Source organism: Molossus molossus, unplaced genomic scaffold (assembly GCF_014108415.1).
Source record: "Molossus molossus isolate mMolMol1 unplaced genomic scaffold, mMolMol1.p scaffold_m16_p_14, whole genome shotgun sequence".
NCBI lineage: Eukaryota > Metazoa > Chordata > Mammalia > Chiroptera > Molossidae > Molossus > Molossus molossus.
In genome coordinates, this window is record NW_023425349.1 from 5,613,678 (window position 1) to 5,631,138 (window position 17,461).

The 17,461-nt window shown below is 54.8% G+C and overlaps 1 protein-coding gene across 2 annotated transcripts in view; it reads right to left on the reverse strand.

Annotated features, from left to right (window-relative positions):
• The window catches only part of USP20 (ubiquitin specific peptidase 20), a 29,783-nt gene that overhangs the window by 7,474 nt on the left and 4,848 nt on the right, over positions 1-17,461 (reverse strand). The window contains exons 2-16 of one of the 2 annotated variants that reach the window (XM_036260716.1): positions 17,116-17,276; positions 16,303-16,488; positions 16,042-16,136; positions 15,147-15,200; positions 13,378-13,440; positions 12,917-13,048; positions 11,927-12,023; positions 11,414-11,483; positions 9,530-9,643; positions 8,238-8,316; positions 4,234-4,684; positions 3,769-3,909; positions 3,363-3,478; positions 2,962-3,134; positions 2,129-2,223 (exon numbers count right to left, since the gene is read on the reverse strand). In XM_036260716.1, the coding sequence (XP_036116609.1) occupies positions 2,129-2,223; positions 2,962-3,134; positions 3,363-3,478; positions 3,769-3,909; positions 4,234-4,684; positions 8,238-8,316; positions 9,530-9,643; positions 11,414-11,483; positions 11,927-12,023; positions 12,917-13,048; positions 13,378-13,440; positions 15,147-15,200; positions 16,042-16,122 (1,666 nt within the window). In that variant the 5' untranslated portion in view covers positions 16,123-16,136; positions 16,303-16,488; positions 17,116-17,276. The remainder of the gene's footprint in view (positions 1-2,128; positions 2,224-2,961; positions 3,135-3,362; positions 3,479-3,768; positions 3,910-4,233; positions 4,685-8,237; positions 8,317-9,529; positions 9,644-11,413; positions 11,484-11,926; positions 12,024-12,916; positions 13,049-13,377; positions 13,441-15,146; positions 15,201-16,041; positions 16,137-16,302; positions 16,489-17,115; positions 17,277-17,461) is intronic. The other variant, XM_036260714.1, reaches the window with a different exon arrangement.

Consider the following 17,461-nt stretch of genomic DNA (forward strand, 5'->3'; position numbering starts at 1 on the left):
GCCAGTTTGATTCCCGGTCAGGGCACATGCCCAGGTTGCGGGCTTGATCCCCAGTGGGGGGCATGCAGGAGGCGGCCAATCAATGTTCTCACATCGATGTTTCTCTCTCTCTCCCTCTCCCTTCCTCTCTATCTAAAAAGTCAATAAAAATATATTTTAAACAAAGGAAAAAACACCCTCAAATAAACAACCTAATTTTAAACCTCAAGGAATTATAAAAAGAAAAATAAGCTAAGCTAAAGTAAGCAGAATGAAGGAATAATAAAAATTAGTGCAGAAATGAATAAAACACACCAGAAAGACAGTAGGAAAAAAATCAATCAAACTAAGAGTTGGTTTTTTGTTTTTTAAAGATAAACAAGCCCTGGCCAGTTTGGCTTCGTGGTTAGAACGTTGACCCTTGGACCAATGAATCGTGGGTTCGATTCCGGTCAAGGGCACGCACCTCAGTTGTGGTTAGTCCCCGGCCCTGGCTGGGGTTGTGTGGGAGGCAACCAATTGATGTGTCTCTCTCACATCCATGTTTCACTGTCTCCCTCCCTTTCTCTTTCTCTCTCTCTTTCCCTCTTCTTCCTTCACTCCCTCCCATTCGGTCTGAAGATAAATAAAAAATATCCTCGGGTGAGGAATTAAAAAAAAAAAGATAAACAAAATCGACAAAGCTTTAGCTGGATTAACCCAGAAAAAAGAGAGGACTCAAACAAAACCGTAAGTGAAAGAGGGGGTGTTACAATGGGCACCACAAAAACACAAAGGATCGGAAGACACTACACCAACAAATTGCGTACCCTAGTGAAATAGACAAATACCTAGAAACATACAACTTACCAGGACTGAGTCGTGAAAAAATAGAAAATCTGAGCCAACCAATAATGACTAAGAAGACTGAAGCAGTAATAATAATTAAAAAAAAACTCCCAACAAAGAAAAAACCAGGTGGTGTCACTGGTAAATTCTACCAAGCCTTTAAAGAATTAATGCCAATCCTCAAACTCTTCCGAAAAACTGAAGAGGAGCGAGCACTCCCAGACTCATTTTATGAGCCCAGCATTACCCTGATACCAAGGCCAGATAAGAAGGCTACAAATAGAGAAAACTACAGGCCAACATCCCTGAAGGATATAGATGGACCAATTTCCAACAAAATTCTAGCAAACCCAACTCAACAGCACAGTGAAACGATCACACACTACCATCAGGTGGGATTTATCCCTGGGATGCAAGGATGGTTCGACACATGTACGCGAATAAGCATGATACACTGTATTAATAGAATAAAGGATAAAAATCATATGATCCTCTCAGTAGATACAGAAAAATCACCTGACAAATTTCAAAACCCATCTGTTCATGATGAAAGATCTCAACAAACCGGGCGCAGAAGGCGCACACCCCACACCGTAAAGGCCCTATATGACAAGCCCACAGCTAACATCAGGCTCCACAGTGAAGGGCTGACAACTTCCTCTCCAATCAGCAAGAGACAGGGTGCCCTCTCTCACCATTCCTGTTCACCACAGCACTGGAAGTCCTAGCCAGACTCACAGGAAAACAGGAAAAGGACAGAAATGGGGTATTTCCAAATAGAAAAAACTAATAGCCAGTACACTTGTGAAAAAGAATGTTCAAGCTTGCCCGGCCTGTGTGGCTCAGAGGATCGAGCATCATCCCATGGACTGAGAGGTGCTGGTTCGATTCCCAGTCAGGGCACGTGCCCGGGTTGTGGGCTCGATCCCCAGTAGGGGGGCGTGCAGGAGGCAGCCGATCGATGTTTCTCTCTCATATCAATGTTTCTATCTCTCTCTCTCTCCTTTCCCCTCTCTAAAAAACCAATAAAAACATATTTTAAAAACATATCTGTAGAAATTTGACATCTGAGATGACTGTATTTTTTTAAAAAATGTTCAAGCTCATCAATAATCAAGGAAATGCAAATGAAAGCATATCATTTTTGTCCACCAGCTTGGTCAGAAAAGGAAAGCAGGTGAACCCCTAAGAGCTACGAGGAGGGGGGCTGGGAGAACATGCTGTCCAAGCCAGCCTGGCAGCAGGGGCAGGACTGAGGGGAGTCCCCGAACCTCGCACTGCGTGCTGCACGGCGACCCGCCCTGCCAGCCTGGTCACTCACCCTTCAGCTCATCAGCGGCAAAGAAGGCGGCGAGGCAGTCTTCCAGGGTGATGACCGGCCCCCAAAACCAGCTGGGGGTACAGGATACTACAAACCTATGGAGACAGAAAGGGGGTGGCAGGGGTGCTGCCAGGGCCTGGGCAAGGGTAAGAGTTGGGCACCTTTGGGCTGAGGCCGGCCCTGGTCCAGAGAGGCAGCGTGGCCCAGTGGGTGGTAGGAGCTGAGGTACGGAGCCGGACACCTGGGACCACAGGCCAGCAGCTCAGTGTCCTTGGGGGAGTGATGCCATCTCTCCCTGAGCCTCGCCCTCCTCATCTGTGAAGGGGCCCTGATCACACTGCCGTCCTCTGGGCACAGCACGAGCGCCTGGTGTCAGGCGGGTAAAGCAAGCACTGGGGCACGGTGGGGCTACGGAAAGCCGCCACCGCCCTCCCCCAGCTGACCCTCCTTTCTAGCTGCTGCTCGGTCTCTCCTGTCGTTGTGCCTTCCAATCCTGGGGCCTACCGAAACCAGGCCATCGCAGTGTGGACAAGGGACACCCCACCGCCAATCCTGGGGCCTACCGAATCCAGGCCATCGCAGTGTGGACAAGGGACACCCCACCGCCAATCCTGGGGCCTACCGAATCCAGGCCATCGCAGTGTGGACAAGGGACACCCCACCGCCCTTAGCTAACTGCCGTGCATCCTCCAGCCTGCAGCTCCCTCTGGACTCTGCCCTCGTCCCTGCAAGGCTGTACTTTGCCGTTTCAGGTCTGTCGCAGGCCCGGCTGCGAGTCCCAGGGAGGCTGGGCTAGGGCCGTCCTGGGCCTCCCGCGGGCGGAAGGGGCATACCGTCGGATGTACTCCACGATGAAGGCCAGCCAGCCCTGGGCGCTGTAGCTGTCCCCACAGGCCCCCGGCTTGGCTGGCACGTTCTGGTAGATGGCCGAATGGAGCTTGGCCAGGTCCTCCTTGCCAGGAATGGGCAGTGACAGGTCCTGGAATGTCTCCACTGTAGTGGACACCTGTGGGGTTAAAGGTCAGCCTGGGCCTCCACCTTCCAGAATTCTGCCCTGATCAGAGCAGGCAGAGGGCCTGCTCCCCAACTCCTGGACACCCTGCACCAGGGCCCTCCCCCTCGAGAAAGGCAGGGGCATCCGGTGGCGAATGCACTTCCACCCCCAGCCCCAGCCCAGGGAGGATCGCAGAGGCTGCTGAAGGCAGAACACGGCTCCCCAGTGCAGGGCACGCACCCGGTCACAGGTGAGACACTGCACGAGGCTGAGGATGGAGCCGTCGAAGATGTCGGAGATGACGCTGCGGTAGCGCTGCTCCTTCCGCCGCCTGCTGCCCGCGCTCAGCACCTGGGCTGGGGGCACAGCAGGGAGCTAGGTCTAGCCCTGGCTGGCCTGCCTGGGCCAGGGGCCGGAGCTAGGGCTTGCTTGGCCAGGACGTGGGGTCAAATCTGAGTCACGACTGGGCATGCACTTCACCTCCTGGCGCCCAGTCATGATCTGCAAGATGGGCTCCCCCACTCATGTCCCAGCAAAGTTGGGGGCTCAGAGCCGTGCATGAGCCCCGGCAAGAGGCTTGGAAACGAAGCCACAGGCACAGCTTGCCCGCCCAGCCCACTGCGCCCTCCCCGCCCACCCTCCACACCTTTCTTGAGCACGTACGCCGGTCCCGTCCTCACGGGGCTCGCGCGAGGAGGGCTGCTGGCCAGCTTGGGGTGGCCCTCGTGGTGGTGCACGGGGCTGCAGGGCCGAGACGTGCTGCGCAGGTGGGCCTCATTGTCGGGCTCTGGCGGCAGAGGGGGCCGGGCTGGGTCGGATCTGGAGGACTCGCTGGCACCTCCTGAAGGGACCCAGGCCCGAACTCCCGTGTGTCCCTGTCGGAGCCCACCCACGTGACATCTGCAGGGGAGGCTCGGGGCTCCAGGCTCCGAATCCCACTCCAGCTTTACCAGCGGACAGTCTGGACATGTTATTCAGCTCATCGCTCACCCGGAAGGTGGGTCTCGTGGTAGAAAACCCCCCAGGGTGGTGGAGACCTGAGCGTGTGGGTGGCTGGCACACAGTAGGTGCCGGACAAATGGCTGTGGTGCCCTGAGCAGCTGGTTGGTACCTGGTGTCCGGCAGGGACTGGTGGACCGTGGGGACGGTGGCTGAGCGTCGGTGGGCCGGTGGCCAAGGGTGGCCATGGCGGTGTCCACATCAGCGTCCTCGTCCACCTGCTCGGAGCTCGTGCGCTGCTGGCCCCAGGAGAACCTGCGGTCCTTCATGCGCTCCTTCTCGGAGATGGCGCGGCCCGCCTCGTCCGCCGTCAGCAGCTCCGCCTCGGCCCGCGAGCTGCCCCCGCCGCGACCCTGCCCGTCGCCCTCACCCCTGTCGCTGCTCGAGGAGTCGCAGGACAGAAACTCGTCTTCTGACGGGCTCCGGTCGCCCTCCCTCTTCTCATCTGTGTCGCTCAAGTCTGAGTCCCGAGCCTCCGCCAGGGTCGCCGCCGCCACCACCACCGGCTCCTTGAGCTCCTCGTGCAGCTGGTCCATCAGGCAGCGCAGGAACTCCTGGGTGTCCTGGAACCAGGGGCTGCATCAGCAGGGCTCTCCCTGGGGGTGGGAGGCCCTGCCACAGGCACCCTGCTGCTCCCGACCCAGGACGCCAGTCACTCCCCGGGCAGGGCCTCGCTGGCGCCCTGCGCAGGCGCACTGACCGGCCCTCACAGCGGCCGCGGTGGCAGCCTGTCCTCACCCACGTTCTGCTGAGCACACAGAGGCTTGGAGAGGCTCAGGGCCCTTCCCAGGTCACAGCAGCTATAGAGTGGCAGAGCCGAGGTCCCTACTGCGTCCACCTGATGCTGTTGCCCTGGAGCCCTGCTTCCGACGCCGTGTGGAAGAGAGCGGAGGTGGCATGTTTAGCCAATCAGGTCACCTTGCTCCCGCAAGGAGGGACACTGGGGGCAGGCAGGGAGCCCCAGTAAGAAGGAGGGTGGCATGGAAGGAGTGGGTGCCCAGGAGGGCTCAGCCGAGTTCTGCAGGGAGCACTGCCGGGCTCCTCTGGCACCCAGGACCCTGCCCCTGGTTCTCCCTGCTCCCCAGTCCTGCTGCCCTGCCTTCCCTCGCCCTCCCTGACCTGTGGCAGGAGTACAGGGTCTCAGCTTCCCGCAGACCGGGCATGACTTGGACTAGGCTGTACTCCAGGTCTCAGATCACAGGACTGACGCTCCATTCTGTCTACTCTATCACCTTCCCGCAGACCGGGCATGACTTGGACTAGGCTCTCACTCCAGGTCTCAGATCACAGGACTGACGCTCCATTCTGTCTACTCTATCACCTTCCCGCAGACCGGGCATGACTTGGACTAGGCTGTCACTCCAGGTCTCAGATCACAGGACTGACGCTCCATTCTGTCTACTCTATCACCTTCCCGCAGACCGGGCATGACTTGGACTAGGCTCTCACTCCAGGTCTCAGATCACAGGACTGACGCTCCATTCTGTCTACTCTATCACCTTCCCGCAGACCAGGCATGACTTGGACTAGGCTGTCACTCCAGGTCTCAGATCACAGGACTGACGCTCCATTCTGTCTACTCTATCACCTTCCCGCAGACCGGGCATGACTTGGACTAGGCTGTCACTCCAGGTCTCAGATCACAGGACTGACGCTCCATTCTGTCTACTCTATCACCTTCCTGCAGACCGGGCATGACTTGGACTAGGCTGTCACTCCAGGTCTCAGATCACAGGACTGACGCTCCATTCTGTCTACTCTATCACCTTCCTGCAGACCGGGCATGACTTGGACTAGGCTGTCACTCCAGGTCTCAGATCACAGGACTGACGCTCCATTCTGTCTACTCTATCACCTTCCCGCAGACCGGGCATGACTTGGACTAGGCTGTACTCCAGGTCTCAGATCACAGGACTGACGCTCCATTCTGTCTACTCTATGCCAGGGCAGCAAGGCCTCCGGCACAGCCGCCCTGAGCCCAGCCGAGAGCGGCACACACAGGAAGTGCTTTAAAAGGACGGCAGCTGGCCTCCCAAAGCGAGGGCACTTGGTGCCAGACTGGGCCACGGGTTCAAAGCCCAGTTCCATCCCTCACACTCCCTGATTTGGGTCAGAAACAGCAGCCCCACCCCCAGGCAACCTGACACACAGGAGGTGGGCATCGTGCCTGGCCAGACCCGCCCGGCACCCAGACTCATGCCAGATGTGGGGAGAGGGGCCTCGTCCTCTCTGCTCTGGCAGAGGGAGGAGAGACTCAACCTGGATTTCCCTGGGCAAAATGCCAAACTCAAAGACGAAAGAAATTATTTTAAAAAGAAAAAGGAAAAATGATCAGAGAAATTAACCACGGCCTTGTCTCACATTAGGGAGAGGCGAGGAGACAGGTGTCCTGTGTCGGGGGCACTGAAAAGTTCTTTAAGAAACAGGCCCTTGCCCTGGCCGGTTTGGCTCAGCAGTTAGAGCGTCGGCCTGCGGTCCGGAGAGACCCGGGTTCGGTTCCCGCTAAGGGCGCGTACCTCGGTTGCAGTTTGTCCCCGGCCCTGGTTGGTCATGCAGGTGGCAGCCACTTGATGTGTCCCTTTTACGTTAATGTTTCTCTATTTCTCTCTCTCTTCCTCTCTCTCCCTCCCACTCTACCTGAACAAAAAATGGAAAAATGTCCTCGGATGAGGATAAAAAATAAAAAATAAAAAGAAACAGGCCCTCACCCGGCCCGTATGGCTCTGGTTGAGCGTCAACCCCTGCACCAAGAGGTCGCTGGAGATTCCCGGTCAGGGCACGTGCCCAGTGGGGGGCATGCAGGAGGCGGCCAATCGATGTTCTCTCTCATCAATGTTTCTCTCCCTCTCTCTCTCTCTCTTTCTTTCTCTCTCTCCCCCCCCCCCTCTCAAATCAATAAAGAAAAAAAGAAAGAGAGAAACAGGCCCTCAATATACCATCTGTTTTTTCTGGTTCTTCCCTTCAACAAAAGTGCTCTGTGCTTATTACTAAAAGCTCAAGCCTGGTGGAGGCCTGGCAGCATCCGCTGGCCATAGAGCCCCCAGCGGCATCCCTGCTTAGACTCAGAAACACTCCTGCTCCGGTGCATGCTAGGCAGCAGCAAGCGGCCTTGCTCCACTGTGTCCCCCCCGAGAGCCCGAGGGCCAGCACGGAGCCTTGGACAGGATGAGGGCGGCACTGAGGGAGGTGCTGTGTGACCTGGCTGAGTTGCAGAACCTCTCTGAGCCTCAGCTCCTCGCGTATACGTGGGGGTGGTGACAGGGCCTGTAAGAGAGCTCTGTGCGGATAAACAGGGCTGTACCTATGTGGCAGGTAGTGACCACGTAATAATGTTGGCTGCTGCACTTTGAGCACTGTGTAGACATTATCACTCTCCAAAAAGGATGGCGTTCAGGCAGCTCTGGGTTTCTCACTCAGGAGCCTGGCGTTCATCCAACTGAGGGTGTGAGCAGAGAAAAAGCCAGCAGCCTCCACCCTGGGCAGGGACGGGCAGCAGGGCGGGGGACCAAAGGCGTCTTCACATGACCGCTGCTGTCTAGCGCCCACTCCGGCAGCAGCAACAGAACCCAGCAGGTCCAGCTCCACCGGCAAGCACAGCAGTGAAGCCCCAGCCGGGTGACAGTCTGGGGCCAGGACCTGGGCCACGACCCCCTGGGGCTGAGATATACACGTGGCTGTGTTCTGCTTCGTCCTGGTCCCATGATTTCATGCAATACAAGATATTGGTTTCAAAGGGTTCTCGCTTTACAAACATTGTAATCAAATGTTTACTTTCATAAAAGTGAAATTCTGCCTTGTTTGGAAAGCGAGAAGACATGAGCCACTTCGAACGCAGTGCTCAGGCACACAGACTCCGGAGACAGGCCACCTGAGCTCAAACTTCCCTCCACCGCGTACCAGCCGTGGAACCTGGGCAAGTGACTTGGCCGCTGCGCCTCAGTCTCCCCACCTGGCAAGTGGCTGCCAACCTGTCAGCAGGTTACCAGGAGGCTCCAGTGTCCTCAACTCACTGCACAGCTCAGCCTCTGCCACCGCTCCCCACGCTGGTCTTGGTGACAAAGCCAGGCCTGGTAGGTAACAGCCCTGGGTGTCCCCTGGGCAGCTCAGATGGCCTACCTGCTGGGCGTAACCTCGGAACATCGGGTTGACCAACTTGATCCCGTGGGACAGGCTGGTGGGGACCACGTAGCTTGGTCTGTAAGAAGACCAGACCGTTAGTGCAGGTGGCCTGCCCGAGCTCTCCGTCCCCAGTGCTGACAGGCGGCCAGCCAGCAGGGCGGGGTCAGGCTTGGCGAGGGGTTCACCGCAACTCTAGGAGGTGGTGACCAGCCAGGAACCCCGGCGGGCTCACACGTCTCCAGTCCCGAAGGCAAATGTCCAGTCACGGCCCCCCCAGGCAAAGGGCTCTTGGATGGATGGCATCATTTCCCACGAGTCCATTACTAGTCTACTTTAAGACAGTTTTCATTCTAAAATATTTATTGTGGGTTTTCTCATTTAAAAAGTAATATGTGTACATTATTGAAAAATCTAGCACAGCATAGGGAATATGGTCAATAATATGATAATAACTATGCATGGTGCCAGGTGGGCACTGGGAACAGCGAGGGAACACTTCACAAGGTATATAAATGTCTAACCACTACGTTGTATACCTGACACTAATATAATATTGTATGTCAACTGTAATTGAAAAACAAAAAAACAGTACCAAGAGAGAAATCTAAAATTTCAGAAAAGCCCAACAAAGAAACATTACCACTAACAGCAGCACCCAAACAACCATTAAGACTTGTAGATTTTTCCATGAAGATACAGACACATATCCAGAATCATATATAACAGACATACGTAAACCTGGCTTCCTACGAAATTGGAATTTCATCACATCACACGCCTTTATGATTTGCTTCTACAATTAAGTTATTTCTATGCCCTCACTTTGTCATTCCCAATTTGACTTTTTCTGGGGAAACAGGTCTAATCCAAGCTGCTGGTCTTTAAGTTCATTTCACACCGAGCTACAGAGCCGGCCACCACTTACTCATGGGGCTCCCTCCTGCGTCCGGTTGTGGCCGAGACCTAGGGGGTCATGATGGGGTCTGGGCCTCGCACACTCATCTGTAAAGTGGCTGCTGGCAGGATCAGCACCTGGTTCAAATTCTAGCTCCGTCTCTCATAGTCTGTGACCCTGAGCAAGATACTCCAGTCTCTCTGAACCTCAGTTTCCCCAGCTTGTAAAACAGGGCTGACCATGACCTCTGCCCCGCAGGGCTGCCGTAAGTGTCGTGGGGGCAGAGTACGGCAAGTGCCCAGGAGCGGCCGGATGCACAGCGCATGCTCAGGGGAGCGGCTCAGAGGAAATCCCTGTGCCCACCCAGCTGCCCAAGTCAGGGGCTGCCACTCACCGTTTCCTGTGCCAGACTTCAGACACCAGCTTCTGGTAACTCTTGCACAGGGCTGGCTTCTTGTCTGTGCGCACCAGGCCTCCACACTCCAAGAAGAACTGGGTCAGTGGAGGGCTGGGGAATGGAGGAGCGAGCCCGGTCAGGACAGAGAAAAAGGGGAGCGTTTACAAAGCACTGGGAGAACAAAAGCTTCGGGGAGGGATTGCTCATGTGAGGGACATACTACAGGTCCCTGGAGCCAGAAATGCCTGCAAATGACTAGAAGGCTCCCACTTGTGGGCTGAATTGCGTCCCCTCAATTTTATATGTTGAAGCCCTAAACCCCGGTGCTCAAGAAAATGACTGTATTTGGATACAGGGTCTTTAACAAGGTGATTAGGTAAAAAAGAGGCCATCAGGGTGGGCCCTAATCCAATGTGACTGGTGTCCTATTAAGAAGAGGAAATTTGGTCTGGCTGGAGTGGCTCAGTGGATTGAACATTGTCCCCTGGACTGAGAGGTTCTGGTTCGATTCCTGGCCAGGGCACACACCTGGGTTGCAGCTCAATCCCCAATAGGGGGCATGCAGGAGGCAGCTGATTGATGTTTCTCTCTTACATCGATGTTTCTATCTCTCTCTCCCTTCCTCTCTCTAAAAAATAAATAAAAACATATTTTTTTAAAAAGGAAAAGGAAATGTGGATACAACACTCACAGAGGGGATGATGTGAAGACCCGAGCAGGAGGCCACCTCTCTAGGTCAAGCAGAGAGGCCTCGGAAGAAACCAATCCTGCCAACACCTTGACTTTGGACTTCCAGCGCCAGAACGGAGACAGAACTGTCCGGTGCTGAAGGCCCTGGTCTGTGGTACTTTGCCATGGCGGCCCTGGCAGACTCAGCCCCTTCCCCTCGGGTGAGGGGAGCTTCCCACTCCAGGCTGGGTGTGGGGCGGGGAGCCGGCACCTGCCCTCCCACCTTCCCGAGCCCGAAGGTGCCCCCCACTCCCCTGTTCCTTATGTTTGTAAAGATTATTTCATTACACAAGAAACAGACATTCATCATGAAAAAACTAGAATATGTGGGTAAGCAAACAATAATAGTCGACCTTAAGCCTACCACGTGAAGATAGCTACTCTAAAGATTGGGGGCATATCCTTCCAGACTCCAGTCTTTATTTTTTATTATGTTTTTAATCCTCACCCGAGGATATTTTTACATTCATCTTCAGACAGAGTGGGGGGGGGGGGGGGAGAGAAACCGATATGAGAGACACATTGATTGGTTGCCACCCATGCAACCCTAACCGGGGCTAGGGACCAACTGTGGCCAAGGTATGTGCCCTTGGCTGGAATCAAACCCGGGACTCCCTGGTCTACAGGCTGACGCTCTAACAGCTGAGCCAAACCGGCCAGGGCTCCATGGATCTTTAAACTGTTTCTGATGAGCCACAGGATGATGAGCACCCTGCACAGATGGCTTTTCCCCATCTGAGATCTCCTTATGGTGAGCTCCACAGGAGCGGTCGCTAGGGCAAAGCAAGTTTATGCTCTTTTTTTTGTTTTATCCTCACCTGAGGACATTTTTACATTTATCTTCAGATAGAGCGGGAGGGAGGGGTGGAGAGAGAGAGAAACATTGATGTGAGAGAGACACATCAAGTGGTCGCCACCCACACGACCGCAACCAGGGCAGAGGACAAACTGCAACCGAGGTACGTGCCCTTAGCGGGAACTGAACCCGGGACTCTCTGGTCTGCGGGCCGATGCTCTAACCGCTGAGCCAAACCGGCCAGGGCATGCTCTTTTGATGTGTGTCCATATACATGCATCATGGGGGCTGCTGCTGCTATTTCCAGGCCCCCGGGGACACTGGGCCCCTGCCTCCCAGAGGAGGTGACAACCTACCAGTTGGACAGGGCCTGCAGGGCGGCGTTCATGTAGCAGGAGTTCCCGAGGTTCTTCATGCCCGTGAGGCCTGGGAAACAATGCGCGTGGGGAGGGCGGGAGCACCTGGGTGGCCTAGCCAGGAACCCTCACAGGTACACTCGGAGATCAGCTGTGGGTCTCGGGCCAGCAGGACCCAACCAGAGGACACAGGGGCTGGTGTTCCACCCCAGAGATCCGCCAGTAAGTTAATGTGGTTCCCGCTCACCAGCCATGGCCGCCTGAGTGTATCAAACGACACTGTGCCCTCCAGCCCGCCCGGCCCACTGTCCGCACTGTACCGGTGGGGGTGGCGTGCAGAGGGGCCACGCGGCAGAGGCCGGGTGCGGGGCGGCAGGGCGGCTGCACTCCAAGGGAAGCCACCGTGCTGTGAGGGTGTCTGCCACTCCGCCCAGTGCCCCATGCTGCAGAGCTTTTCCGCCCAGAGCTGAGCCCCAGCCTGGCGCCAGCTCCCCCTGTTCTGAGGGCTGTTACCTCGAGGCTTCAGGTCATCATCTTCGGACTCGGACTCTCCTTCATCGGCCACAGCAATAGGGACGGCTTTCAGAGGGTGGGCGGGCAGCGAGGAGTCCTGTGTTCAAGACCCAGAGTGAGGATAAAGAGGGGTGAGGGGGCAGAGTGCGGGGGTGGGAAGGAAGCCCAGCGGCCAGCCCAGCCCGCAGCCGCACGGAGCCGGCCCCGCTGCACAAAGGGCGCGTGGGGAGGGCCTGCTCTGCTGGCCTCGCCCTGGGAACTTGCATTTTACTAACAATAATGAATAATAGTTACTTATTTTATTTGTAATTAATTTGGGGAAAATAGAAATAAAGAGTAACAACACGCAATACAACTTTGTTTTATAGCCTTTTTTAATAAAAAAAAATCACCAACAGCGACCGTGCCCACAAATGTCCTGCACAACTCTGTCGAGCACTGCTACGTGCCGGTCACTGTCTAACCATGGAGGGGTCCCACGGCACGGCAGTGACTGACCCCCCGAGGCCAGGCGTGCATGGGCTCGCTGACCTGCCACCTGAGGCTGCCCGGTGCCCCGCTCAGGGTCGCCTGGGTGGTTTCCAGGCGTTTCCCACGCAGGAGCTCGCTGCAGCTACTACTGGGGATCCCTTCAGATCTGGGGTTGCCAGGGGCTCTCCGCCTAGGCCTCGCAGCGTCTGCACTGACCCGTGTCCCAGGGTCCCCCAGCCTTGCATTTACACACACCATCTCCCCGGGGACTGCAAGCTCCCCGGGGGGACCCTGCTCCCAGCCTCCTTTGCGTCCTCGTGGCCTCACATGGGCCTTGGCACAGAGCCAAGGTTCAGCGAACAACCACCGACATGAGCTTCCCAAAGTCACCTGGAAACGGTGACCAGGAACAGATGCTGCCTGGGACCCACTTATTCGTGCTCCACTGAGGCTGGGCTCACAGTGCCCCGCCCCCAACACGTGCTACCTCCAACGGAACTGACCCCGCTGGACCCTCACCTGCTCGGAGAATTTGGGTGAGGAGGCCAGCAGGTGAGCCGCCAGCCGCTGCTCCAGGAACACCTCCTTCTCACAGGCGTAACACCACACCCGAAACGTGGTCAGGTTCACTGTCAGGTTGTGCTTTTTCACCTGGAAGGCAAGATCGGACACGGTCAAGGATACTGAGGTGCCCAAGCCTGCAGCAGGCCACCTCAGTCCCAGCTCTGGCCAAGGCCCTGTCAGGACCGAGGCCTGCAGCTCCGAATCTGTCCCCCTCCAGCCCGGAAAGCTGAGAGCCGCCACTGAGCAAACGTGTGCTTGCACCTGCCTCCGCTCCGGCTCCCTCGCTGATTATTCCCATTTTACAGACACAGCCACTGCGGCCCAGAGCGGGCAGACGGAGCTGGGAGGCAGCGGGAGCTGGGCTGTGAGCTCGGGGCGGTCTGACCGCGAGCCTATGCTCCAGCCACCGCACTCACCTGTGCATGAATGGTGCTGTGGTCAGCAAAGGATTCCCCGCAGCCAACGTAGGGGCAGGTGACCTGGGGAGAGAGGGGAGGAGAGTGGATTGGGGCTGGCCAGGAGGACGGCGCCAGCACAGTAAGCTAGTGTCCCCCACCTCCCCTAAGGCAAGAGAAACAAAGGAAAAATGAGCACATGGGTCTACATCACACTAAAAAGCTTCTGCACAGCAAAGAAAACAATCATCAGAATGGAAAGGGAACCCACTATATGGGAGAACATAACTGCCAACAATACATCAGATAAGGGGTTAATTTCCAAAATATATAGACTATTCATACAATTCAACAAAAGGAAGACAAAGAACCCAATTAAAAAGTGGGCAGAGGACCTAAATAGACACCTCTCTAAACAGGACATAGAAATGGCCAAGAGACATATGAAAAAATGCTCAATGTCACTAATCATCAGAGAGATGCAAATTAAAACAACTATGAGGTATCACTTCACGCCTGTCAGAATGGCTGCCATCAACAAATCATCAAACAAGTGCTGGCGAGGGTGTGGAGAAAAGGGGACTCTAGCACACTGCTGGTGGGAATGCAGACTGCTGCAGCCACTATGGAAAACAATATGGTGTTACCTCAAAAAATTAAAAATTGAACTGCCATTTGACCCAGTGATCCCACTTCTAGGAATATATCCTAAGAAGCCTGAAACACCCATCAGAAGGAATATATGTACCCCTATGTTCATAGCAGCACTATTTACAATGGCTAAGATCTGGAAACAGCTTAAGTGTCCATCAGTAGATGAGTGGATAAAAAAGCTGTGGTACATATACACAATGGAGTACTATGCAGCTCTAAGAAAAAAAGATCTCTTATCCTTTGAGACAACATGGAGGGACCTGGAGAGTATTATCCTAAGCGAAACAAGCCAATCAGAGAAAGACAAATATCATATGATCTCACTTATTTATGGAATATAATGAATTAAACAAACTGATGAACAAAATAGTCCCAGAGACGTAGAAGTAGGGTACAGACTGACAAACCTTAGAAGAGGGGGTGGGGAGAGGAAAAAGATAAACTACAGAACTTATATGCATGTATACATAACCAATGGACATAGACAACAATGCTGGGGATGGGACGGGGGTGGGGGATTGGGAGGAGGGTGTCATTGGGGGAAAAAGGAGAAACATCTGTAACAGAAATAAATTAATAAAAACATTTTTTTAAAATTACCCGTAATTCCACCACCTACTAAAAACCATCATGTTATGATATATCCGTTAGCCTTTTTAGTAAACAAAAATAATCAAAACCCAACCAGATTTTACTGGATACTGTTTACGGCCATACACACTGCTAAGCCCATCACAGGCATCATCCCCTCAAATTATACCCCAACCCTACGGGGCGGGACAGTCATCAGTGCTGTGACCCTACTTTATGTGGGACCACTAACAGCACCAGGGCTCAGAGCAAGGTGCCAACATCAAGGCTCACAGGCTCGTGCGAGTAGAGAATCCTGCCTCTTATGCACATGGGACCATTTGTCCAGAATCTTCTCCAACCTGCTTCTTCCTCTTGCCATTTTTAATGATTGCCAAGACAGACAGCCAGGGACTCGCTGACTCTGGGGCCCTCTTGGCTTTGGAATCGCACCTGAGACATCCATGCTGTGTCCCTGCCCAAGGTTCCGGCAGTGCCTTGGGCACAGATGTTCCCACCCAGTCTAGCCGTGCTTCATGCCCCCAGCCGCCACAAGGAGCCTTTACCTGGAGACAGGCCCACAGGTTCGGCCCGGAAACACCGCACGACTGACAGGTTCCCTGTGTGAGGTGAAGGAGAAACAGCAAAGTATGACAGCCTGTGGGGACCCTCCCGGAGCCCCGGCCTGCTCCCGCCTCATGCGTGGCTCCACTGACTCAAACCTAAACGTCTCGGCTGGAGGCCTTGTTTGCCTCAGAAAGGCCCTCGCCCGACCACCAATCTAAACTCAGTTCCCATTTTACACTTGATTGTTTGCATTTCATTTTATTGTGTGCCTGCCGAAACATCTCCAATAAAATCATTTCAAGTTAGAGCCCTTCGTCGGTAATTGCATCACACCTTCTCCTCTTCCCTTTCTTCCCCTTCTAGACTATGGGCCCCGTGAAAAGGAGGTGGTGCAGTCGGTCTGCTCCTGCGACCTCAGAGTCTGGATCTTGGAGATCAGCATCTTTGTTGCCCACAGAAAACGCCCAGGTTACTGGTGGTCTGGGTGACAGAGCCTCTCCCTGTCTACCAATATCTCCCCTTGCTTTAATAACAGATACAAGAGTTGTGGCTCAGCTCTTAGCCAGCCAGCTGCAGACTGTTTCTCAGCCCTCCCCCCACACACCCGGTGATCATGGAGCTCAGTTCTAGTTAATGGGATGTCAGCGAAAGTGACATGCTCTGGCAGCTAAAGGACAGGGCGTGTGCTCCCTGGTGGAACGGGCGTGATGGCAGCTGGCTGCTGGGACACAGCCCAGAAGGCCTCCCAAGCAGATGCCAGCTTCGCCTTTTTCACAGAAGGATCAGCAGAGGCTGTTGGGGAGCCAGTTCTGCTGCTGCTCCACAAACATTTGTCCCCCAGAAACGCAGAGGCCCTAAGTGTGGGTCTCGGCCCCATAATCTCTGACCCTTTACCTTAGATTTGAGCAGCAAGTCGTCTTTGGTCACCTCCCCTATGGAGTCAAGGTGAGGGCAAAGGCCCCTAGAGTCCCCCATTCTGGCCTGTTAACCTAGGAAAACAGAGTTCTAGGTCAGAGGCGGCAGCCACTGGGGTCAAGGGCACGTTGGCCTTGAGTCCTGGCTCAACCACATTATCATCTGGTGAGCAGGAGATGCTACTTAACTCCTCTGAGCCTCACTCTCCTTGCCTGGGAAGCGGGCAAAGAGAACACCTACCCACGGGCTGCTTGGAGGCTGCACAATGGGTGCGTGAGGAACTGGTGAGGTCCGAGTCAGCAGGGCTGCACCAATACCACCTTCCCAGCTGCGATGCTGCACTACAGACACGCCGAAGAGGTGGTGCCACTGCGGGGGACCTGGTGAAGGGCACGTGGGAACTCCGGGTACATTTTTGGCAACTTCCTGCGAATTATAATGATTTCAAAAGATAATATTTAAAAATAAATAAATGGAGATTGCTCTCCCTCCTGCACCTTTCCCCCCCATCTCCCCCACCCTTTCCCCCCAAAGGGAAAAAATAGAAAATAAAAATAAATAACTGAATAAATGCTCCCCCCCAATATTTTAGCAGAAAGCATAACCAGGAACCTGACTGCTAATTCTAGCTCCAAACTCTTGCCAAGAAAGGTCCAAACCAACCAACAATGTAAGTGGAGTCGAGACTGGTTCAAGGAAAGGCAGAGGCCATGTGCCCACTGGAGGGAGGAGGACCCTCAGACCCCTCCCACAAGCCACTTCCCCACCCCAAATGGTCAGCCAGGCATCCCGGACTCCCGGCCAACACAGGAGTTGCTGGTGTGGACTGGATGCCAGGACCAGCCTCTGCTCTCCGGGCATCGTTTCATTAACAACTTGCCCAGCAATCTTTGAGGCAGTGCCAGCCAGCCCAGTTTTCCAGACCGGGAAAGGGGCTCCTCCTTGGCCAGTTCGCACAGACAGGGGTGCTAGAGCTAACGCTGAAACCCACGTCCACCAGACTCCGCAGGCCCCTGCTCAGCTCGCTCCCTCTAACTCCCGTCGAGCACGCACACAGGCGGAAGTCGACAGGACTGCAGCACAGCGCCTCCCGTGGGGTCACCTAGCTCCAACCGCTCATCATGGCCTGCTCTGCTTTGCGTCCTCTCGACCTCCCACTTCCTCTTTTCTGCAGCAACTCCCAGACATCACATCATGTCGTTCTTGTATGCTTTCTAAAAGAGGACTTCAAAAGTGAAGAAAATACCATAAACAATACCAACATACCAATTCCATTATTTTACCTGAAAAGAAAAACCCATACTCCCTCCTCAGCCGGTGCCTAAGAGCTCCACCTGAGTGGGGGAGGCTGGGGGCCACCTCTGTGTACGGCGACACCCCCAAGAAGCAGCCAATAGCC